General features: G+C 39.1%; 1 protein-coding gene across 2 annotated transcripts in view; it reads right to left on the reverse strand.

Moving 5' to 3' along the window:
- The window catches only part of LOC112115948 (gamma-aminobutyric acid receptor subunit beta-3), a 153,083-nt gene that overhangs the window by 16,063 nt on the left and 110,993 nt on the right, over window positions 1–26,027 (reverse strand). For both annotated transcript variants that reach the window (XM_026650315.1, XM_026650316.1), the window contains 3 exons: window positions 13,618–13,838; window positions 7,622–7,704; window positions 5,493–5,630 (listed from right to left, as the gene is read on the reverse strand). In XM_026650315.1, the coding sequence (XP_026506100.1) occupies window positions 5,493–5,630; window positions 7,622–7,704; window positions 13,618–13,838 (442 nt within the window). The remainder of the gene's footprint in view (window positions 1–5,492; window positions 5,631–7,621; window positions 7,705–13,617; window positions 13,839–26,027) is intronic.

Genomic DNA, 26,027 nt, shown 5'->3' on the forward strand with positions numbered 1-26,027 from the left:
TGAAGAAATACTTCCTCTTGTTTGTTTTAAACCTGCTGGCTATTAATTTCATTTGGTGACCCCCTAGTTCTTGTGTTATGAGAGGGAGTAAATATCACTTCCTTATTTACTTTCTCCACACCAGTCATGATTTTGTAGACCTCTATCATGTCCCCATTTAGTCGTCTCTTTTCCAAATTGAAAAGTCCCAGTCTTATTAATCTCTCCTCATATGGAAGCTGTTCCATACCCCTGATCATTTTGTTGCCGTTTTCTGAACCTTTTTCCAATTCCAATACATATTTTTTGAGATGGGGCGACCACATCTGCACACAGTATTCAAGATGTGGAGTACCATGGATTTATATAGAGACAATATGATATTTTCTGTCTTATTATCTATCCCTTTCTTAATGATTCCCAACATTCTGTTTGCTTTTTTGACTGCTGCTGCACATTGAGTGGATGTTTTCAGAGAACTATCCACATTGACTCCAAGATCTCTTTCTTGAGTGGTAACAGCTAATTTAGACCCCATCATTTTATATGGATAGTTGGGATTATGTTTTCCAATGAGCATTACTTTGCATTTATCAACACTGAATTTCATCTGCCATTTTGTTACCCAGTCACCCAGTTTTGTGAGATCCATTTTGTAACTCTCCTCAGTCTGCTTTGGGCTTAACTATCTTGAGTAGTTTTACATGTACACATGAAAAACTGCACATGCACCCACATGCAACAATTCCTTTAAAAAGTTTGTTTGATCAAATACAGTTGGTTAAATCTTCACTTTAAAAAAATATACCTTCGCTACTGTGCAGAGCACTCTATATTTTTTGGTGAACAATCCCTGAAGCGTTAGTTTGCTTTATCACATTCATTTTCTAATGAACAATGTCTCACTTCCAAGGATAAACTCTTTCTCTCCTTGAAACCAGGCCTACTTTTCTGCTAACAAAGTTTAATGCTCTCATCTGATTTTCTAATCTAGTCTGGAGGGCCTCCTGGGTGGCCTGTGTAATTAAACCAAAACACACACCCCATCTTGTAAAATAAGTTTTAAAAATAAATCAGGGACTGAACCACCCAGTGGAGTGGGAAAACCAGGCAGTAGGGGTTGACAGTGGAGCAAATCTCTGCCAGGTTCCTCTCAGGGAGTTTCTCCCAAATTATTTTGCTCATGGAAGCGATGGGGTTTGCATCTCACAGATCAATTCCATCCAGAGGCCACAGCTGGCTTTGTATCCCTGGAAACCATCCTTACTGCTCCCAGACAGCAATAGTGTCATACTATCAGGGCTTCCCTAGATGGTGCCTGACCCTGGGACTACCAGTGTCTGTATTATCCTAAGCTATATTATGTTTACACCTTTGTAGAGTTGGTGGAAGGATGGTGCATGATCTATTGGCCCAGCCTCCGTCCTGCTGACTCCTGCTCCCTCTCATTTATTCCTACACTGCCCCAGTGTGCAGACCACAGAACTCTGCGAGGGATGACAGGGAGGGAACTTTGCTATGAAGGCAGCTGACTCTGCCCTTTCTGTCTGGAAGGTCTGTGCACAGGGGCCTGACTCACATGTGATCAAGGGATTATGATCAAATCCTTATATATTTAAGCAGAAATCAAATACTTTGTGCAATCATGATTTCCTGGTTTGCTCAACTATTATTATTGTACCTCGCCTGATTTTGGTGGTATAATGCCTTGTTTATTAAGGCTCAATACATTTATCAATTAATTACCTGTAGGTTCTAACTCTTATATATTACATCAAAAATATATTTTAGTCTTGAGATGTGTTAATGTTTAGGGGGCAGATTCTGATACCCTCCCTCACATTCAGCATGAGGAGTTCCACTGATTTCAGAGGGATAATTTGAAGAGTACAGTACTGACTCACTGCAAGATAGAGTGGCAGAATCTGGCTGTAAGTATTAGGACTGACGATATGACTGAGACTGCAGAGAAGAAAATAAATGGTTAATCAATAATCTGAGTACAAATAACCCCAACCTCTCATTTATTCAAATGCTTGGTAAAAAGCAATTACTTGTGTCTGTTTCGATTTCATTAAAAGCCAGTGAGCTGAGCTGAAATACCTAGCTCCAAGGCTAAATTAGTCTCTTGCTGTTTTACCCAAGTAAAAAACCAAGATATCAGAGATGGCCAGTTACAGAATTCATATTCAAATCTATTCTTCCAGGATATTTCTTTAGCTAATTAGAAATGTACTTTAAAGATTGATCTTTCAGAACATGCCAAATAATTATTTTTCAAAGCCTATTAAAAGTACCTTTCTCTTTGAAAAAAGTAGCTAATTTGGCTAGAGACTATGATGGGTCATGAAGTTTCCAGTGAAAGTGGGTTATGGCTTCCCTTTTCAGGTCAGATTCTTAGTGTAGTTTATCTGGACCATTTTTTCTTTTTCCTAATGCTTGTCAGATCAGCCACTGCAGGAACCACTTTGGTGCATGGTTGGCCTTCTGAGGCCTGGTCTACACTAGGGAGGAGGAATCGATCTAAGTTACGCAACTTCAGCTACGTGAATAACTTAGATCTACTTACCTCGGTGTCTTCACTGTGGTAATTCGATGGCTGACACTCCCCTGTCAACTCCGCCTGTGCCTCTCGCCCTGGTGGAGTATCGGAGTCGATGGGAGAGCTCTCGGTGGTCGATTTATTGCGTCTAGACTAGATGCGATAAATCAATCCACACTGGATCGATCGCTGCCCATTGATCCAGCCAGTAATGTAGACAAGCCCTTAGTGTCTTGCAGTAGGGCTTTGGCTGCAGTATGGAACCTTTCCAGAAAATCATTGCTATTCTCAGTTGAAGATTGACTACTTCAATTTTTAAAATAGTTTTAATAGTTCTGATTTAAACTTTCTTTTCTATAATTTTTAAATTGGATGTTTTAAAAGTATATTCAAGCAAATTATCTGAATCTAAATTGTAGGCAGCCATATTACAAAGTAAGCAACAGTTTATGCATAGTTTGAAGTAGGAATAGTAGGAAAGTTGAAGAGTTCAGAAGCTGGAAAGTTGCTAAAATCAGTGGCTCAAATTTTCAAACTGCCTACATTATGTGGATGCCTAATTCCCATTCATTTTAATGGGCATACAGATCTAGACAGCTTTGAAAATCTTAGCCAATATGTGTGTCTTTTTCATTGCCCCTTAGTAGGGGCAGTAGTATGGACAGTGTTTCCATTCTCATAATATTTTGTACAAGAATATACAGTAGTGCTATTTCAGGGAGCACAGGAGGAATAACTCATTTTATCTGAAACAATGCTTATATCAAGGCTCTTTAATACACCTGATGCATTCATATTTTTTGCATAACCAGTAGAATTATTACTACACTGAAATCTTATCTATAGCTCAATGAACCATCTAATATCTGCCTTTGAGCACCCAACAGCCTCAGAGACAAAAGGGACAGCATCAGACTTCCTTTCCACAGAGACAGAGAAACTCAGCAGCAGCAGCCAAGTCAGTGGTTATTTTCCCCTGAGTCTTTAAAGAGAGATAAAGGGTCTTGAGGAGTCCACCAGCCCCTCCAGATAATATCCCTAGTTGTATTATTATTTATTATTATTAATAATTATTATTATTTGTGTTATGGTCACAATGTGCTGGGTATTGGCCAGACGTATAAGAAGATGGATAAAACATACAACCAAAAAATGTTATGCTAATAATAATTAATATAAACTGCATTCTCTATCAAGCACTAATTAGCTCGCTAATTTATTGTGGTGTATGCCAGCGGTGAGTCTTGAGGAACGATTCGAAAGGGAAGGACTTGGCCACGTGGATCAGTTCAGGGAGGTTATTCCATACGTGGGGGCTGTTGTGGTAGAAACGTAAATTTGGTTTGGTGAAAGATTGATTCCCTTGCATAAAAACAGTGTTACCATACTAGATCAGGTCTGTGGTCCATCTAGCCCCGTATCCTGTCCCCATCACTGGCAATCATCAGATGCTTCAGAGTAAGGTACAAGAAACCTTATAGTAGGCATGTGGGATAATCTAACTCCCACAAAAATCTCATCCTAATCCCTAATAGTTAGGCTGTTTTAAACCCTGAAGCATGGAGTTTTAAATTTTTGTTAGCAATAACTATTATAATGCTGAATATTCTTTTTATCCATATAAATGTCCAATCCTGTTTATTATTGCCTCTTCAATCTCTTTTATATGGCTGTCACACAGTTCTTTAGATTTCTCTTTCATCTGTGTTTAATAGGACTCTCTATCTGTAAATTATTCCAGATTTCATCATAAAAACATTTCACACTTTCTTGAACTAAAACTTGGCTTACCCTGTAGTAAAATCTCTTCTCAACTTCCTGTAACCAGTGCAAAAATGAGGTTCTCCATCAGTGCCATGCAACCAATATTTTAAAAAACAGTTGTCACAAAAACTCCCACCTTCAGTGTGTGATTATGCTAGGAGTGCATCAGGTAGCAGAGAGGAGTGGTAAGGGATTAACAAATCTGTTTCCTTTTCCATTTAAACAAAGCCCTCTTTTCCTAACTATGACCAAAGAAATATGACACCATTTGGCAAACATACTCATATCAATTGCTCTTCTGCCAATGCTTATATTTTGTAATGAAATACAAGTAGTGCTGCTGTGCACTTTGACCCAGATGCTATGCTCAAGGAATCGGTGAAGAGATTCCCATAAATGTACCATATGCTTAGTTTGTTAAATGCTTTGGGATGAAGGGTTCAATAGGCAGCATGGTTTCATGGTCTGAACAGAGGGCCGAGCACTTGCAATTCCTGAGCAGAAATCCCAGTTCTGCCAAGGAGTCACTGTGTGGCCACGGGAAAGTCATTCGTGCCAGCATTTTCAAAGATATTAAGCACTTAAATCCATGTTGTCTTCAGTTACCTCAATAAGTGGTCTAGTTTTCAGAGATGCTGTGAGATTCTGTCAATTTAAACTACATTTCCAGTGGGGGTAGGGGGGAGGACCTCTGACCCCAGATTTAGCACTCCAAAACTGACTATAGGAGGCCTTGGATGTGTAGAAACTAGGTGTCTTCAGTTGCCTACTACATGCAGACACATACCTTAATGCAACACAAAGTATAAAATACACTGCATCCACTGTATTGAAACACAATCCAAACACACACTCAAGAGTTGTAGATCAATGATCATAAAGCTGTTATTTTTAACCTGGCATTCCCATACTTCTGTAAGGTCACTATGGGCTAGTGTTAACTAACAGCCCAAAGTGAAAGGCTTCACACCGAATAACAAAGATGTTTAGCCTTTCTGTTAAGTACGACACAACATAGGCTCTCATGGACTACCCATCTGTAAAAAGAAATGGAGAAGTCTTCCTGCTTCATGGATTATTGCATAATGGCTTTACCAGCTAATCGTTTATCACAAATGTGGTATCCAGCACTATCATTACGTAAAATAATAACTGACATATGTAAGGAAGTGAACACACTGAGCATGCAAACAAAAGAAACACTTGCCTGTGGCGAAGACAACATTCTTTGACACCAGTCTGTATTCCACAATGGAGAACTGCGGAAGCTCGATCCTCTCTACTCCTGTGACTGCATTATCTCCACCTCTCCAGTAAAATTCTATGTCATCTGTTGTATAACCATCTTCAAAACAAAGCACAAATGTAAGGTGGAAAAAAACCTCTACTGTATTCTACCATGAAAAATCTAGTACATAGTATCATTTCAGAAGATTTCAGAGTGGATTAGGGCTTTGCAGCTATAATAGTTCCACTACTTTATTCCATATGGTGGTTTTCAAATATATTACCATTCTAAGATGCTCTCTTAAAGGGCTGTCCCCATTAAATACAAGAGTTCACAAGTATTTGAGGCAAGATTTTTGTTTTGTTTTTTAGTTCTGATGAAATTCAGGGCAAAAATGAAGGCCTACAGTGAAGACATAGATATGACCAGGAAGTGGCTCCTAATACTAACTATAGGAGTCTGTTTACAGATTGGTGCAATTTCAGATATCAACTGCACTTAGTATTAATTAACAGGAAAAGAGAGAATGTTCTACCAATGCAAACAAACATATTAGAGCAGGGGCAGGCAAACTTTTTGGCCTGAGGGCCGCATTGGGTTTCAGAAATTGTATGGAGGGCCAGTTAGGGATGGCTGTGCCTCCCCAAACAGCCAGGCATGGCCCGGCCCACACTCCCTATCCCCATCTTCTTCTCGCTCTCTGATGCCCCCCCCCCCAGGACTCCTGCCGCATCCAACCCCCCTGTTCCCTGACAGCCCCACCGGAACCTCTGCCCCATCCAACCCCCCTACTCCCTTTCCCCTAACCACCCCCGGAACTCCCGCCCCTGACTGCCCCCCATCACCCCATCCAAACCCTCCTCTCATTCCTGACTGCCCCCCTGGAACCCCTGCCCCATCCAACCATACCTTCTCCCTGTCCCCTGACCGCCCCTGGAACCCCTGCCCCTGACTTCCCCCCGCCACTCCATCCAAGCCCTCCTCTACTTCTTGACTGCCCCCCCGGGATCCCTACACCCATTCAACCCCCCTGTTCCCCACCCCCTGACCATCACCCCGAACTCCCCGCCCTCTATCCACCCCTTCTGCTCCCTGCCCCCTTACCACGCTGCCTGGAGCACCGGTGGCTGGTGGTGCTAGAGCCGCGATGCCCAGAGCACCAGCACCAGAGCCATCCACGCCACCACGCAGCACAGAGCACCAGGTCAGGCTGGGCTCTGCAGCTGCGCTGCCCCAGGAACTCGCAGCGCTGCCACCCAGAGTGTTGAGCTGGCGGCGGGGCGAGCTGAGGCTGCGGGGGAGGGGGAACAGCAGAGGAGGGGCCGGGGGCTAGCCTCCCAGGGCAGGAGCTAAGGGGCTGGGCAGGGCCGTATTTTGCCCACCTCTGTATTAGAGAGAGGGGGCCTTCTACTGCTCCCATGGAAATCAATGGTTAAACTCCCATTAATGCCAATGGGACTGGGATTAAGTCAAGTGTAATTTAAACATAGAATGCATTAGTGTGTTCTTCATGTGTGATATTTTATGTATGTAGTAGACATTCCCCTCATTCTCCATCATGTAGCAGAAATAGAGCAGTGGCTTTTGAAGCACAATTATAAAATATCAGAATATTCCAATTATAGAAAACAACAAGGTTGAAGATTGAATCTGCTTGTGTGTGGAGCTGAACTCCAAATCATAAGTGGGCATGACAGCCAGCGAGGTCCCATGGCAAGGCCATTCATGCATAATAAAGTACACTGAAAGAAAATTGTATCTCAGTGTTTGCTCTCTTCAAAGTCAATCTGATTAAAATATGAACCTTCGTTCTCATGTTGTAGATAAATATCCAGTGACTACCTCTACCTAATCAGTCTGGAGTGATGAACTGTATCATTCTTTCTATCTCCTAACCCCACTTTTTATCAACACAACATGCAAGCCTGACATTAATAATTCCCTTATATTTTAAATGATGCATAAAATCAAATAAACACTCCAAAGAGTCGTTGTGTTAAGGAATTCGCATGTTTGTTAGGCATCAGGATGACTGTTCTATGGCTGTACTGGGGAAAACTGCCCACACAACTGAACTGGACTTTATTTGTATCTGTGTATATACATACAGCTCTCTATTTCCAGAGTGCAGTTTTGTTCATCTAATGGGTATCTTCTCAGGTCCATCATACAAGCTGCAGTAGTTGTGATTCTGGAATACAAACAAATGGAATTACAGTAGGCCAATCATTCATTTTTTTCTATAAACGTGAGGGATGTTTAAAGAAAGGCATGGACTACAGACCAGATTCTGCAGCTCTTACACTGAGCAGAACTTTCTCAAATGAGCTGTTCCATTGACTTCAGTAAGATTACCACTCTAAGTGGCACTTGAGTCATCCCATTGGGGCTCAGTGTGTAAGTACTATTCAAACATTTGTCATGATTAAAGAACATGGCTTTATATCGGAAAGTGTTTAACTATAAAAGTTTGCTACACATGTCATGATGACTATCCTACATTTGTGTTCAGTTTTTCGTCTTCATCTTTTTTAACTACCATGCAACATGGTTTTACTGTGGTTATGTTTTATCAAAACCCATATAAAGAAATAAAATCCACAGCAGCCAGTGGAAGGATAGATTCAAAATAGTTAAGCTTATTTAAATGTGATAGTACAACTTGTACATTCAATCCAAATTTAGCATATTTTTACAATCAATGTATAGTAAATATTGAAATGATCAATATATTCAAATTATTTTTATAAATCTCAATTTAAAGTAATAAAATATATGTATGCATTCAAAGCAATTATATTAAGCCACATATTGACTCAGAATTGGAACTTAATTTTAAAAATAATGTATTAATACTGACATGTAGGCCCTGAGTTCAGCAATGAACTTGAACATCTGTTTAAGTTTAAGTTTAAGTACACGCTTAAGTGTTTTGCTGAACCAAAGTCTTAGCCTTTAGCATGTACTAAGGGAGCATCATCTATCTAATATTGCTTTCGTGTGAAGTTTATATTTAAACTACCTTCTATGTTTGATTAGGTCCACATTTTAAAACCAAATTAACCCTTTTCTGATGTTAATAGACACAAACTTGAAAAATGGTTAATTCCTAAACAAAAATCTGAATCTGAATCCTTCCTTCACTGTCAAAGGTCGTTTAGTACATGAACAAAGCTCTGCCTCCACTGTCTACCTTGGGCCACTCTTTTCATGTAAGTTTCCCCCTCTAAGTAGTGTTCAATGGAGAGATTCTTTCAGATGGCCCCTTTTACATGTTCCTTCAGCTGCCCAATGGCATGTCTGCCCTGACAGATGTTCTGTCTTAACACATGTCCCAATGGACTCGAATAGTTTACAAAGAACAGCTTCCACAGCTGCTCTGTGGCTTAGGAGAAGGATTTATCTCAATCGAACATCTGCCCAGTGCCTCGCTGGCTCCTCAGTCAAGGTGCTAGACTCAGGATTATTAATTATGGAAACTAGTGTCTCTGCAGTATGACTGTTAGCAACTCTGACTTAGCACCTAAAACGAGCACCAAGTAATGCACTCAGGGGAAAAAAATTACTTAACATTTTATCTGTGATCACTGCAGGAACATTCTAAATTACACAATCATAACAATTATGAATTTTACAAAGTCACACTTATTATGAAATCAAATTATTTTGCATATAATACAATATTGGTAGTTCCAATTCAAAACAATAAGAAAAATCAGTAATATGTAATTGTGATTATTATGCTGTTATCCCATTCTATTTTAAAAGGAAAATATTTACTACATTGAACAATGGGTCACATGGTTCCAGATCCTGCCATGGCATCTGCATGGGTTAAATTCATGCAGAGGCAGTTGCAGTATCAAGGTCCCTCAAATATTAGTGTCTTTAACTATTGGCAAATACCAAGTAGACAGAAAACGGACATTTATAAAAGATAAATTTGGTATATTTACTAAAAATGATGCAGCTTGCAAATTTGTATTTGCCTTTAACATATTAGGTTGCCTTATGCCTTTTTTAGATAATGTACTCTGTCCTAAGCCCCACCAACATCTATGTATTGCAAGGTTGCATTGTCAGGAAGAATATGCTCCATCAAAGCTATATAGGATATTTATGTACTAAATCAAGACACGAACGTGTAAGTCCAAAACATCAAACTAAAGATTTTAAAAAATAAAACAGATAGGTAAATACCACATTTACTCAAATGTAGAAAATCATTTGCTGCAGTAATGCTCAGTTCCATTTGTGTACAATTTCTGTGAACTTTCAGACAACCTAATTTTCCTTGCACACATGCTCGCTAAAGAAAAGTTTTGTTCACTTGGGCTAGCTTATGCACACAAGAAGAAGAGGTATTTTTTTTATGGAATGAGACGCTGTCTGGCACAGCAGGATGACAGGATTCCTAGAACCCCTCAGCAGAGCACTGGTAGAGAAGCAATTATATGAGCCAGACAAAGATCGAATTTCACACAAACACACACACACTTTGTATGCATGCAATACAGAAAGGAACCAAAATTCCCTAAGTTAGTTTATCTCCTGACACCTCTCCCGAACTGCAACCTTATTAATTATTATTATTATTTGTATTTATATTGCTGTGTTGCCTAAAGGTGCTGAATCTGTTGCGCTAGGCACTGTACAGAAACATAAAAAAATAGTCCCTTCCCCAAAAAGCTTACAGTCTAAGTAAATTTAAGTACACTAAGAACTTCTCTCTGAGAGGTTCACAGTCCCAGTGGCTAATTCAGATGTCCTTCCCTCCTGCTTATAAAAATTACATTCATTCAATTAAAGAACAGAAGCAATGTCACGTTCCTTATCTGACCAACCATAACTAACCAATATAGTGTGAATGTTCAAATACTGAGAATTGAATACTAAAAATAACCAATTCACAGATTAAAAAGACTTGCAAAACAATTCGCTCTCTCACTTTAAGTATTTATAACATGCTCCATCACCATAGCGTCTGAGGGCAAAAAGATTTGCATCTGGTAACCATACAACAGCCAAGGCTACTTTATTTTCTATCCCCTCTTTGTAAATGACATTACATTGTTTTGTTTGAATTATTATTGAGGAAAAGCTGCTGCACAGAAATGTGCATTTTACATTTTGTGCTGCAAATGGTGACATCTGTAGACAATTGGAAGGGAGTTCCACAGCCATTGATCAGGTTCTGAGAAAGTCCAGTCCCATCCTTGGAACTATTAATTCCATTGTTCTTCATGGATAGAGGTTGTTGTGGCAGAGAAGAAACCTGTGATAACCATGGCTCAATCCCTTGAAGGCTTTGAAGATCAGGGTTCTGAATTTTCCAGTTCTTAACATGGAGCCAGTGTGGCATATAGGTCACTTTCATCAGGCATTTTCAGGGATCTGTGTTGCTCAGAAGATGGGTCACCACCTCGAGCTTTCTCATGATATTTTCTATCATCCAGTGCATTGTAGTAACTGAGTGCTGGGGGTGTCAAACATGAAAATTACAAAAGCCAGGTGCTCACTAAAGAAGAGGCATAGCCTCATGACCAGATGAAGATGGCAGAAGGTATTTTTGGCTACTGATGTCATTTGACTGTTCAGAAGCAGCAAAGCCTAGATGGAGCACAAGTCTGCAAACCACCTTTGCAACTTTGATCCAGGAGGTTAAGGTTTTGACCAGGCTTTCAGCATGTTTTTCCCTTTCTTTTTGCTAAGAGTTAATTTCAGGAGCTTCTTCTCTCTTGCAGGCTCAGCAAAAGCTGGGCAAGAGTGATGTGTGTATGAAGAAAATTGTGAGTTGGGTATAATCTATGTGCTGCTGGCATTGAAGTCCATGTCCCTCTGTCTCTTCTCATTGAGTAAATTCAAACAACAAATACGTTCAAGGAAAGTGTAATCTGCTAATGGGCATTCACTGTCTGCAGAAGAGCAGACTAAATTTATCAAATAAATGATTTTCTACCAATTAATACTGCACTTTAATTTTATAACTAATATTAATCAAATTGATTTGGGAATGTGCTGTGAACACTTTATGACAAAGTCAGACCGACAGTTCTGGGAGAATGGTTGAAGGCAGGTGTATCTGTCTTAGAATGGTTAAAGCCCTTTTTCCTATGAACGGAAAGAAGTTATCTCAGGTTGATTAAGGACACCCTGAGTCTAATTAAGGGCAGCCCGTGACCTTTGAAAACCTCTTCCAGTGAGTGAGACAAGGGAGGAGAAGAAGCTGCAGAAGGGTTGTATTTAGCAGGGGGAGAAGGCTTCTCCAAGGTAAAGAGCTGGTTTTCCCTATAAGGTAGGGTGACCAGATGATGACTCCAAAATATCGGGACCACCACAGGGGGAGTGCCTTTTCAATTGTTACACTCACCCGGCACGTCCGGGTCTTCGGCAGCACTCCGGCGGCAGGTCCTTCAGTCACTGATGGTCTTCGGCGGCATTTCAGCAGCATTTCGGCAGCTGGTAATAAATCTTGCTGCTGAAGAAAGAAGTACCCGCCGCCGGAGTGCCGCCCAAGACCCGGACGTGCCGGGTGAGTGTAACAATGGAAAAGGTGCTCCCTCTGCCTGTCACCGCCGCCTAAGCAAAAAAAAAAGGGCCGCCGTACTTCGGTTGGGACGTGGGACAAACTGCTCAATATCGGAATAGTCCCGGTTTTATCGGGATGTCTGGTCACCCTACTATAAGGGCAAATCTTGTGTTTATTTCTGTTTGGGAAAGGGGCCTTGGTTCCCAGCATAGTTGGGCCCGGAGTAGGTTAGAGAGGTGGCTGGCAATTGGTGGCCAGCATGAGAGGCTGTACTGCAGTGAGTTAGGGAATGTAATATTTTAGTTTGTTTTTGTTTAAAGGCGCCCTCAGGCCTACCGTGGAAATATTGTAAATAAACCAATGTAAAGTATAAAACCTCCAAAGTGGGATTGTTTTACCCCAAGTTCCCTCAATGCCAGAGGGAGAAATGCTGAGCCCTGATGTCATGAAAGAGGTTCATTGCCACAACATTTACACACAAAGTTGCAATGAAGTACTTGTAATTCAAAGCAATAACTGTACTTTGCTAATATTCATATATTTTTACGTTGTTGTTTGTGAGGCTGATTCTTGAAGAAGAATAAAAGAAAAGATTCAGGTCTATGTTGTTTGTTTATTTAAATTCAAAAAGGGAAGAATTCAAAAGTAAGATTTCAGGTTGCTGCTGCTGCAAAACATCTCAGCATTTGCAACATGGGTACATAGCATGCAAAAGCAAAAGTCTCCTTTCACTAAACATAGTTTATGGTGCAGCAATCACTTGCTGAACATGCACGTACCCAACTTTGTTGAACTTCCATAAAGGTGTGGGGCTGTTTTTATTTTATATAAACAGGCTCACCCCTCCCTAGTTTATACAGAATGGAAGCTTGGGAAGTGATGAATCAATGACAAAGTCAAATAAAACTTCAGTGCCTGATAAAACCAGAAGCTCTGGTAAATATTAAAATGGTTGTGGTGGGAATATTCCACATCCTCATTACTTCCTAATTTGTAGAGAGTTCCACCCTCTCTATAATTTCAATTAAACTTTCCAGGCCTGATTCTCATTTCACTAAGTCCCCTTTTTACTGCTCTGGCAATGTACAGGGACTTAAAATGGATATAAAGCAGCATCCTTTAAAGCCCCTTTACACTTCCAGAGTAAATATAAAATCTAGAAGGTACACACATTCATGTTTTAATATTATAGACTTAACTTTTCCACGGTTTATTTTTTCCAGTACTGAGTAGTGGTACATCAAGAGAGGAACTCAGCACCCAAATTAAACCTCACTGCCCATATTTTTTGAATGAAATATTTAGGTTTGCACTTAATGGTTTCCTTTCAACTTTCTGTAGCTGCAGAGCTTTCCAGTTATGGTGACGCTGTATAAACAGATAAAAGCTGACTGAATACACTGGTGGCAAAATTAAGAAACTTTGAGTGTGTTATTTATTTTCTACAAGCATCTTTCAGGGTTACTGTGAAGGTTACATAATATGCTACATAGAGTGTGTAATAACCTTGTACCAGGAAACAAATATCAACAATACGAAACAATGGCTATGAAATCTTCATCATAAAGTACAGACCTGAGGCCATACAGCACTGTTCCATCCGGATGAAGGCGAATCATTCGATTTTTCACTGTAACTCCATGCACAAATGACTTCTTGTCATTTAAAAAGTAAGTGTCGGGCACCCAGAGTTGATCTGCCACTCGATTATCAAGCGTAAGGTTGAGAGGTATCCCAGCATAGGCTAGTCTCTTATCTCTCCAATATTGTTGAAAATACATTGTTAAGGTATAATCCTGGTGGAGAAATGGAGAAGAAAAAAACCCTGCAGTCAATGCTTGATTAGAGAGTCAATAATTCATTACTGAGGAAATAAACTTTATGTATTTGGTGACACCTTGTATAAAAATAAATTCTTACTAACAGTAGTTTAACATCCTCATTGTTCTGTGTTCTCAATTTTAGCTACATTTTGAGTTACATTTACCTTGCAAAAAAAAAAACAATTTAGACCATGAAAGTTTTAAATAATGTTAAAGAACTCAGGAATGGTTTCAAGTAAGTTTAAATGTGTATTTCAAAATCTCTAGCAAATTCAACAGCTTTTGGCATCTTTCCTTTCTCTCTCTCTCTCTTTTTCTCTCTCACAAATTACCACTATAAATTGTGTGAGAGCTTCATAATAAGAGAGAGATGAAGGGTGTTTTGTGGGGTGGGTAACTAAATAGTAGGTAAATATTGTTACAATCCCCATTTTACAGATCATGAAATAGACACAGATAGGACTAAATTGCCAGTCTCTGGCACCCCATGCAAAATATTTTGAACAGCAGTCAAAATTATACCAGAAAGCAAAATTGGAAAGATGCGGTGTGCATATGTGTGCCTATAAAATGAGAATATATGCTGGCATAGTGTAAAGATTTTACCACCATGCTGCAATATACATGAGCAGTAGGTAAACCCTAGCTAAAGTTCTACTAGCCTGATTATACTAGTTTCTATATTTGATTTTCATGGCTTTGTGTGTAGAGTCAATTGAAGGTGCTGGGAACTCAGCATTTTTGAAAATCAGATCTCTTATTTAGGAGCCTAAACATGGATATAGGAGCCTAACTTTATTCAACCATTTTAATAAATCTTTTGCTATTTTAAGATGTTGCAAATTTTAATTGATCATGTCAATAATAAAACCACACTTAACATGCTGGTAAGAGGTTCCCAGCCTCTGTGATAAACCATAATCTATGTGGTTCATGCACTGAATCTGGGACAGTGGTTTTCAACCTCGGGTCTGCAGACTATGTCTAAGGGATCTGCAAAAGGTTGTCATTACCATAGAACAGTGGTTTTCAACCTGTGGTCCATGAACCCCCTAGGGGTCTGCACTTCCATTTGAAATTGTTTAGGTGTCTGCAAATGAAAAAAGGTTGAAAACCAGTGATCTAGGATATTATACAAAAACATAAAAATGCATGTGGATATTTCATAATACTAGCAAAATAAGTTAGAGTCAAAATGAATTTCATACTAAGTTTTTCTGTTCATACAAAAGGAAAACAAATCTTCAAAATATCTTTTTTCCATCTATTTTAAAATATGACAGGGCATTTCCTTTTTAGGATCCTTTATTTTCATAATTCTTTGTATGAAAACCAAATTGATTATTCAAGATAAAACAGAAAATTTGTGTCCAAACCTTATAATATTGTTGCTATATTTACAATAAAAACACAAACATTGCCTATTAAAATACTGATTTTCAATAATATACAAGTGTTTTAAATAGCAAAAATATTCATGTAGCACTGAGAAGTTAATGTAATTTCCAAACAGATATTTAAACAGTGAACTAGAAGTGTGCAAGCCACAAGATATCTCCATTTCCATGTGGTTTAGAAAGCTGGTGATACAGAAACCCTCAGGCTTGCTTCTCTCAGGTTGGGTGGGAATTATCATCGATGTGTCTAAGTAAAACTGTTAGGGCTGGTGGCAGCTTGTATGTCCATTTTTGGGAAAGGGTTTCATGCTGAGAAATCCTAGTTTCAGGCATCAATCCTACCCAGTGCTTCAATCAGACTCAAACATTCCTCCTCAGACTCAAACAAAACTACTAACCCCCTTCAACATTCAGAGTCCTTGGGATTTTTATCAAGTGAATCATTCTCTTTAATGAGGCAAGATATCTTGCTTTAAGAAACTAGTTTTAATTGCTTGGCAAATACAGTATTATAGTCATTGGGTAAGTTTTTCCCTTTCTAGAAGCTAAGAGCATTTAAAACAAAGGAACCAAATGGTAGGAGAAAAGAGGTCCTTGTGGAACTGAGTGCAGTTTATGCTTTAAAGGCCAAATCTGACATGACTATTCAGAATAACCTGATCCAATCTTTTGGTTGAAAAGCTTTTCTTAGTGGGACTAATCATCATCGCTCATCAAAGGAAAAGGTATATGCTGCTCTCAGTGCACGTGCATAGCTCCTATTAGTGCATCAGGAGGACCGTATACCTCCTGGCATTCTGATGTTGATGAACAAGAACAAATACATTCTCTACCAGTTGTGGCTTGATTAATGTTTGTTTCTATTAATAATAAAGATAGCACGGTACTTTTTTTTGCTTCAAATGTCCAACGTCAGGAGACTGTGAATAAGTGAAATAGTGGATATATACAGAGTATTGTAAAATGCACACTATATAATAAAATGTATTTTGCATAACTTAGAAGGAGCAGAAAAAAAGGCATAAAACCACTAGTGTGATCTGTTACTGCACTGAAAGTGTAACCAGCTCTCACTCAAATGTAATTGAAACAGAGCATCTGAACAATAGGAAAGGGAATTTCAAGAAAAACTCTCTCTTCTTTTGTATGATATAAGATACATGCTAACAGCTAGCCAATTGCCCTAATTAGCTGATGGGGTGGCAGGAAACCAGGTACTTTTCCATCAGAAATTCATTGAAATCAAAACAATTCTACATGAAAATTGGCAAATTCTGATGAAAAAATGTTTCCACTCCAGGTAAAAGTATGAAGTTATAGAGGTGATAAAACTCTGCTGAAATTACTCTGATAGAAAAGGAATAAGAAAAGAGTGGGCATTAGAGGTCACATCCTCAACTTCTGCAAAACAGCATAGCTCCACTCACTTGAATGAAGTTACACTGATTTGTATCAGATGAGGATCAATACCTACATGCGGCCACTAGCAGAAGTGGAAAGATATCATGAACTCATGAGCCAACAATATGCAAATGATATGCTGCTCTCAAGTAACACCATTGTCTCTTTGCTGGCCCAGTGAGTGGATGAGATCAGCTCATGAATGAAGAACAACTGGTTGAAGCTCAACCCGAACAAGACAGAGGTTATGTTGGTTAGCAGAGGAAAGTATTTTGAGAGGGTTTTAGACAAAATGCAGTCTTCACTGGCTGAAAATGCACAAGCAACTGGTCAATTCAACTTTCAGTTTAGGAGTGCTCCCGAATGCTTTGCTGATGCATGATGCATTTCATGTAGCAACATCTGCAAGTAACATGTTCTATCATCTGTGGCTGGCTAGAAGACTGCATCCCATGCTGATGGATGATAACCTAGCCTCAGTTTTTGTCACCTCTTGGTTGGATTATTTCTATAGTACATGAAACTGTCAGCCTCAAAAAATTCCAGCTGGTACAGAATACAGCAGCCTGTCTCCTCACTAGCACTGGCTTCCATAAGCACATCAAACCATGATGTTGGCTTCTCAAATTCAAAGGGTTCAGTCATTGCCTTCAAGGCACTCAATGATTTGGGCCCAGCCCAAAGTTTCAAGATGAGGACTGCAGCTGGCAGCTCAGCTCCTATCCTCAGGCACAGTAGAACTGTCCATTGCAAGGACAAAGCTTGTCTGTGCAGAAGACAGCACAAGACAAGTCCAAGACTGTGGGAATTCATTCCACAGGAATTAAATACCACAACAAACCTCACTACCTTTTGTTTCCAGTGCAAGGTGCACTTTGACCTTGCTTTTGCTAATATAAACACATAGTACAGGTATACATTATACATTTTTTTTAATTACAGTTTTTTGTTGAGGAGAAGGGAGAATGAAAGAACCAAACATGGCAGATAATATTTCCATTACTTCTAGAAGGTGTTCAGCTACTATGGTGATGAGGGCCATGCAAGAACCTGAATAGAAGAGAATAGAATGTGCCTATGCTCTTTGTAAGTAGTGTCCATTATCTCCAACACATGTGAATAAGTGAGCATAATACAGTCTTACAAAATATATCCTTATATATGCTGCAGGTGTATATGGTAATTAAACAAATATTCCCCAAATGGTACCTCTCTTTACAGACTGAACACATCTGTAGAAAGTACACTGTATTATTTATTCTTACATAGCTTTTCAGCCACTCAAAACCTGCTAAAGTTACTAATCTACTAATGTACCATAATATATTAAGTATAAATAGAAAAGAACTGATTTTCTATTACAGAGTAGTTATTTTTGGCTTTGCCCTCAATGCTCCGTAAATTGAAAACAAATATAAATAAATATATAATGGTTTGCCTGTCAAAAATAACATTAACAATATGTACCACTGCAGAAATACCATAAAATTTACAATTACACTTTACAGTCCATTTTAGTGTACTACACATGGAGGATGTTAACAAACTGGCCATTAATTGTAGAAATTGGTGTATTTCTCCAAATAATTGTTAATAGAGTATTATAGTTAATCACAATAGCTTATAATATTAATATAAGTATTCATGATTTTAAATTATTTGTTAAAATATTTATTATAGTGTTCCTGAGGATTGATTTATACCTTCTTGAAATGCAAGAGAACTTGTCTTAGATTTATTCTTTAATGTAAATACACATCAACTGCTTTCTTGGCCTACAGGGAAATGGAATTATTCCCAACTGTTTTAAACAATTTATTTTGGATGGAACCATACAGCTCATTCATTCAAAGGATAAAAGAAACCAGGAAAATCCATCTAGTAGTCTCCCCATAACTTAGATATGGATACTGTAGAGTAAGGGGCATATTTTTAAAGCATCAATCAGGGACTGAACTACATGATTCCCATTAAAGCTAATGGGAGCTAAATTCCTGCATTCTGTACTTTGAAAACATGCTTTTGACTTTTCACACCCTACTAGGCACACCGGCATACACAGGAGGGATTCAAGAAGTTTATAAGTACATTTCAGAATTTTTTGTAATAAGGTTTCAGTTAAATAGATATATAATAAAAACACACACACTGGTCAGCACTGAAAAAGTCAGCATTCACCAACAGTTGCCTTGCACAGTGTTACGTGAGATTACCATTTTTTCCCCAATACTTAGTCAGATATCTGTAATGACAGTTCACATATTTATTTTTGTTATTTATCAGTGAGAAGAGAGAAAAAGGAAAATATGATCCCAACTACATTTTCAAATATATTGATTTCAATTACAACACAGAATACAAAGTCTACAGTGCTTACTTTATATTTATTTTTGATTACAAATATTTGCACTGTAAAAAAGAAAATAAATAAATAGTATTTTTCAATTCACCTAATACAAGAACTGTAGTGCAATCTCTTTATCATGAAAGTTGAACTTACAAATGTAGAATTATGTACAAAGAAACCTGCATTCAAAAATAAAACAATGTAAAATTTTAGAGCCTGCAAGTCCACTCAGTCCTACTTCTTGTTCAGCCAATCGCTAAGACAAACAAGTTTGTTTACATTTGCAGGAGATAATGCTACCCGCTTCTTGTTTATGTCACATGAAAGTGAGAACAGGAGTTCTCATGGCACTGTTGTAGCTGGCGTTGCAAGATATTTACGTGCCAGATGCACTAAACATTCATATGTCCCTTCATGCTTCAACCACCATTTCATGCTGATGACGGGTTCTGATCGATAACAATCCAAAGCAGTGCATGTTCATTTTCATTATCTGAGTCAGATGCCATTAGCAGAAGGTTGACTTTCTTTTTTGGTGGTGGAGGTTCTGTAGTTTCCGCATTGGAGTGTTGCTCTTTTAAGATTTCTGAAAGCATGCTCCACACCTCGTCCCTCTCAGATTTTGGAAGGCACTTCAGATTCTTAAACCTTGGGTCGAGAGGTGTAACTATCTTTAGAAATCTCACATTGGTACCTTCTTTGCGTTTTGTTAAATCTGTTGTAAAAGTGTTCTTAAAATGAATAACATGTGTTGGGTCATCATCCAAGACTGCTATAACATGAAATATATGGCAGAATGTGGTTAAAATAGAGCAGGGGACATACAATCCTCCCCAAAGGAGTTCAGTCACAAATGTAATTAATGCATTCTTTTTTTAATGAGCGTCATCAGCATGGAAGCATGTCCTCTGGAATGGTAGCCAAAGCATGAAGGAGTATATGAATGTTTAGCATATCTGACACGTAAATACTTCGCAATGCCAGCTACAAAAGTGCCATGTAAATGCCTGTTCTCACTTTCTGGTGACACTGTAAACAAGAAGCGGACAGCATTATCGCCTGCAAATGTAAACAAACTTGTTTGTCTGAGCGACTGGCTGAACAAGTAGGACTGAGCGGACTTGTAGGCTCTAAAGTTTTACATTGTTTTGAGTGCAGTTATGTAACAAACAAATCTACATTTGTAAGTTGTACTTTTAGGACAAAGATTGCACTACAGTACTTGTATGAGGTGAATTGAAAAATACTATTTCTTTTGTTTATAATTTTTACAGTACAAATATTTGTAATCAAAAATAATATACACTTTGATTTCAGTTACTAAACAGAATACAATATATATAAAAATGTAGAAAAACATCCAAAATAATTAATAAATTTCAGTTGGTATTCTATTGTTTAACAGTGTGATTAAATCTGCAATTAATCACGATTAATTTTTTAAATCATGATTATTATTTTTTTAGTTAATCACATGAGTTAACTCTGATTAATCGACAGCCCTAGTCTCAACATGAAGAAACTTGTAGCTTAAGTAGGCAAAGACAGTACAATATTTCAGGACACTCACAGCATTCTGCTAACTTTTTAATGTATTTTGGCTTTGGTCTCATGACAGTGTAAGCTCCCTGAGAAAGGTACCTTATCTATTCCATTTTCTGTACAATACTGACACATAGTCAGTTCTCAAATATTATGTGTAATTATTTATTAATATAAGAATTGTGAGAATGAAAGTTAGAATTTCACACCTTTCAGTAGTATAAGCATGAACTAGCCCTTGGGGGTTATGCCATGGTATGGAGCCTTCCCCTAAAGGCAGAATGCCTTCCAGGGAACAGATGGCATGAACACTTTGTGAGCAGGGGTGTTCATTCGTGCCTTCTGTTCTGAGAATACATACAGTCTGCCTATAGTCCAAATGTACTCTGGGGTTTGGCTTTAGGGTAATTTTAACAATAATAATGCAACATAAACCTCACACTTAGCTTTCTCCCCAAGCTTTTCTGTTCATGATGGTTCCCAGCTGAAACCTCTCTCTTACAGACCCTGGTTTCCTCTGCCTCCCAAAGAGTCTCCATCCCATTCCACAATATCCTGGTGGAGTTAAAAAAGCCAAATCTATCTCAATGAGTCAACAAAAGTTATGCAGCAGTGTTAGGGCTGTTCAGCCATGTCTTTACAAGGAAAGTACTAATTTAATGTACACTGAAACTATAGGGTTACGAACAGAGAAATAACGACGGGGGGATGGAAGCGTGTCACACATTCCCCCAGCAAGAGAATTGTCCTCCCTAGTTAAAATATTGCTCTGTTACCAAGAGAAATTCAATGCTAAAGCAGCTTGATTAATATCAAAAAGTAAAAATTTCAAAGTACCTAAGTCCCATTGAAAGCTAATGAGACTTAGGTTTCTCAAGTCACTTAGGCACTTTTGAAAATTTAGTCTTAAATTGCTGTCTTGGTAAGGTGTGGAAAGGTCTTTCTACACAGACTTGCCCTCCTATGCATTTCTTGCATCTCAATACTTTGGTGCAGAGCAAGCTTCCAGGCACTGCATGTTGATCTCTGGTGTTGTAAAAGGCACTGGCCCTAAACACTGGTAATGGAAACATTATCCTCTGTTAAGCACATCTCAGCTAAACTGAAATGCTCGAGTCCTGTAAACATCAAGTTCTGACTTGAAACACTGAAGCACTGTGTAATTATGCAGTTAGACACCCTCTTCCTTGACTGCAAGGCAGTGTCTGGTACTCCTTGTAGCATTTGGGACTGGACACTACTTACCCACCAGCCGTACCAGGCAGGAGTACTGGGGGCCTCCTAATGAAGCATGACCGGGCCCCTGTGGAGTTATTGGGCACCTGTGTGATGAAGCTAAAAGCATCAGTAGAACATATGCATGGATTTTATGGATCCCCCTGAGGTTTGGCTGCACTGAGGCTTTTGGACACAGGTGCACCAAATACCTTGAAAAAAAAAGCTGATTCTATACAGGGCCGGCTCCAGCTTTTTTGCCGCCCCAAGCGGCGAAGGAAAAAAAAAAAAAAAAAAAAAGATAAAGCTGCGATCGGTGGCACTTCGGCGGCTGCTCCATCGTGCCGCTTCATTCTTCGGCGGCAATTCGGCGGCTGGTCCTTTCCTCCGAGAGGGACTGAGGGACCCGCCACCGAATTGCCACCGAAGAGCCGGACGTGCTGCCTCTTTCCATTGACCGCCCCAAGCCCCTGCTTCCTTCGCTGGTGCCTGGAGCCGGCCCTGATTCTATATAGGCCCTCAAGGAAGCAGCTTATTTTTGACACTTTGTTACAAGATTTACATGATTTTCTTTTCATCTTCTTTTGATTAGAGCTGTGTGAATAACTGATATTTTGGTTCACTGGCCATACCAAAACACTGAAGAAAAAGCATTTCAAATAAACCTGAAATATAGTGTCTATATATACTTTTTCAGTGAACCAAAACATTGGAAAAAATAATAATTTTTTGAGGTCAAACACAATATTTCATTTCATTTTTCAAGATATTACCTTGTTATTTTTTTAAATAATAAAAGTGAAGCACATTTCAACATGAAAGGTTTCTTCACACCAAAATATAAAAAAATTTCATTTTGAAAATATTGAAACAAAACATTTGGATATGTTCAGGGTGTTTTCACGCTGCCCTCCACTCCCCTCCCCCTGCCAAATCAATTTAGTGAATTTGACATGAATTCATGAAACATTTCAGTTGACCTGAATCTGCATTTTTCACTGAAAAAAGTGTCAGTCAAAAAAAAAATTCAGCCAGCTCTACTGCTGCACCCAGAGGGCGGAGTATAAATATGCAGCCTCTGGGAAGCAACTTGCTGCTAGAGATAGAGAAAGTTCCCAGAACATCTCATGTTCAGAAAGCCTCTTTTCCATATACAGTTGAATGTGTGGGAAGAGAGGCGTGCCATGGCCATCATATGTTTAAGGCACCCACTTGAAACATTGGTTATCATCTTGTGCATCATGGTTTCTTATGTACATCAGTGTTCTGTGGTAACAGTCAGAGCTGATCCGTATCCTTGATGTGCTGATAAGGTCAGGTGTGGGAGTGGGAGGCAGCAGTTTTACCTTGGCTCCCTCCCCTCAGGATTTGCTCACAGCTCATGTTGAATGTCTGCACTTCTTCTCAGCGTATGGTTGTGTGAACCTGCTCAGCCCCAGGCTGCAGCCCTGTGGTATGCCAACATGCTGAGCAACCAAAAATGCCTTCTCCAAAGTGTTTGTCACATACTCAGCATGTATAAATGTTCTGAGGGAGGTTGCCATATCAACCGCTGTTAGGCATTCTGCATGCAAAGGGAGGATGGTTGACATAGCAACCAGGCAAAGATGCCTACCATTCGGCATGTGAAAGAAAGAGGGTGGCTATAGCAACAGAAGAGAAGCCTTCTCTGAATAGCAAGAGAGGAAATGCCTGGGCACCCAACACTAGTCCTTCACTTTGGTATGCTGGTGTCTTGAGAGAGGGTGGTTACACAAGAGTGTTGGCGCTCCTCAGGCTGGATGTTGTCTTTTCTACTCAGCTCTTCCTATGTTCACAGTAATGGCATGACAGTGTCTTCCCAGCCTCAGTGTTTCCTACCCAAAGTTGGAGGATTGTCTAGTAAGAGAGCTGGTGCTTGGAGTGTATTTTGGCATACAGTCACAGAGAAAGAGCCTCTGCAAATGTTTTAGCACCAGAGTGTCAATCAAGCCTGCAACAGAGTCACTCTGGGTTATTATAGCCACGTCAGTCCCAGGATATTAGAGAGACAAGTAATATCTTTATTGGACCAACTTCTGTTGGTGAGAGAGAGAAACTTTCCAGCCACACAGAGCTCTTGTTCATGTCTGGGAAAGGTACTAAGAATGTCACAGCTAAATACAAGATCAAACAGATAGTTTAGCATAAGCAGTTAGCACATATTCTAGGCAACCACTCAAGGTGAAGTGGCCCATCAACACTACTGTAGTCATAGGACAAAAAGGGGAGTTTGTGGGTTGCAAATTGTTGCCATAAACCATAAATCCATGTCTTTACTAAGACCATGATTTTTAGTGTCTAGCAAAGTTATGAATTGGATGTTAATGGGCCACTTCACCTTAAGTGGCACCTTAGCATATGTGCTAACTATTTATGCTAACCTATCTGTTTGATATTGTATTTAGCTGTGACAGTTTTAGGCTATAGCTGCACTAGATAGCTTACAGAGGCACAGCTGTATGGATGCAGCTGCGCCACTGTAAGATCTCCCATGTAGCCACTCTATGCCGACAGGAGAAGCTTTCACGCTTTCCGCTGACATAGTGCTGTGCACACTACCACTTATGCCAGCATAACTTATTTTGCTCAGGGGGTGTTTATTCACACCCCTGAGCAACGTAAGTTTTGCCAACATAAGTGGTAGTGTAGACATGGCCTTAGTACATTTCCCAGACCTGAAGAAGAGCTCTGTGTAGCTCAAAAGCTTGTCTCTCTTACCAACAGAAGTTGTTCCAATAAAAGATATTACCTGACCCACCTTGTCCCACTCTGGGTTAGTAAATCACCTACAGCTGGGGACAGGGAAATAATTTCTTTAAGACTTCCTCCCTGATCCAGAGTATCATCTGTCCCACAAGGCCTGCTGAGACCTCAGCGACCTGGAGTTTCCAGTCACCATGGATAGGTAGCAGAAGCTATCCCATATACCCTTATACTTTAGAAGTGTAATACCCTCATTGATCTGGTGGCAGAGAGGTAGCCCAGTGTCAGAAGTATGCTAGTTTGATATACCCCTGGGAGCCCACCTAAAAACTGTGTGATAAGTTGCAAATAAAATCCACTTGATGTATGGACAGCTGAGATATAAAATTTCAAATGATGAAAAAAAACATCAGAGGAGAAAAGAAATAAGAATGTCAGCTGCCTAGATAAATAACATAGAGCACTATAGAAAACCCTAAGAGAGATATAGTTAGGAACACAAATATCCTAGAAAACTACAGATCAAAAAGAAAAATAACCTTAAGCAGAGCAAGACACTGAAGTTGCTTTGTGCAGCACAAATACACTTCGCTTTTTTTTTTAAAGTTGACAGAATCTCAAGGAAACAGTTAAATTTAATTTCATTAATTTAAATACTGATTAGAACCTAAGGAAAAATGCAAAGTTTTATTAGCCTTCAGCTGTTCAAGTGACTGATGCAGCAACAGTCAATTGGAGCTTCTTATCTGACTTCAGTGAAAAAAGAATGATGGTTAAATGTGCTACACCTCCTAGACATGAGAGGAATGTACCATCCGCTATTTGGGGAAGTTAGCTGCTACCCTATTATTCTAGAGGTATGGGAGTTCTTGCCACTTATGAGTTGGGAGCAGGAGCCGAAGAATTAGTATATGTACCTTTGGAGAAAGAAGGATTTTTCATGCTTCTAGTTCTTAGAATACCTCTTTGGTATTACCTGAAATACCCCTATATTGTAAATTGGGAGGGGGGGGAGAAACAAGTAGATGAGTTGATGCAACTTGACTTGTTTATTCAATACTTTCCTACCTCCAAGGGAGTGTTGTATAGATAAATTTGTTAATGTTTGCAAACTACTCAGTACTACACTGATGGGGACCATATAAGAACCTTCATAGATAGCTCCATAAACTCAATTATACTTTAAATATCATAATCATATATGCATAGTGTTGGACCTATCATTTGAAAACATAAAACATCAAAACTGACCTGCACAATTTTCAATAAAAACGGTATTTAATGTTTATAAGAGATGTGCAAACAGTCCAGCCTGTTCTGCCACTGTGTAGTTCAAAATACATATTTATAGAGGGCACTTCAGAACTCGTGCAATTTTCTCGTACTCAAGATTTTAAAAATAAAACAGAAGTATATTTAGATATATTGAACTAAGACAAACACACTCTTAAGGTCAAACTGAAATATGTGTCTCTTCACCTTTACACATTCTGTTATAAAAGGAACATTTATGCACCTTTGGAAAGTAATTTTTGA

Source organism: Terrapene carolina, unplaced genomic scaffold (genome assembly GCF_002925995.2).
Source record: "Terrapene carolina triunguis isolate 2854851 unplaced genomic scaffold, T_m_triunguis-2.0 Scaffold25, whole genome shotgun sequence".
Lineage (NCBI taxonomy): Eukaryota > Metazoa > Chordata > Testudines > Emydidae > Terrapene > Terrapene triunguis.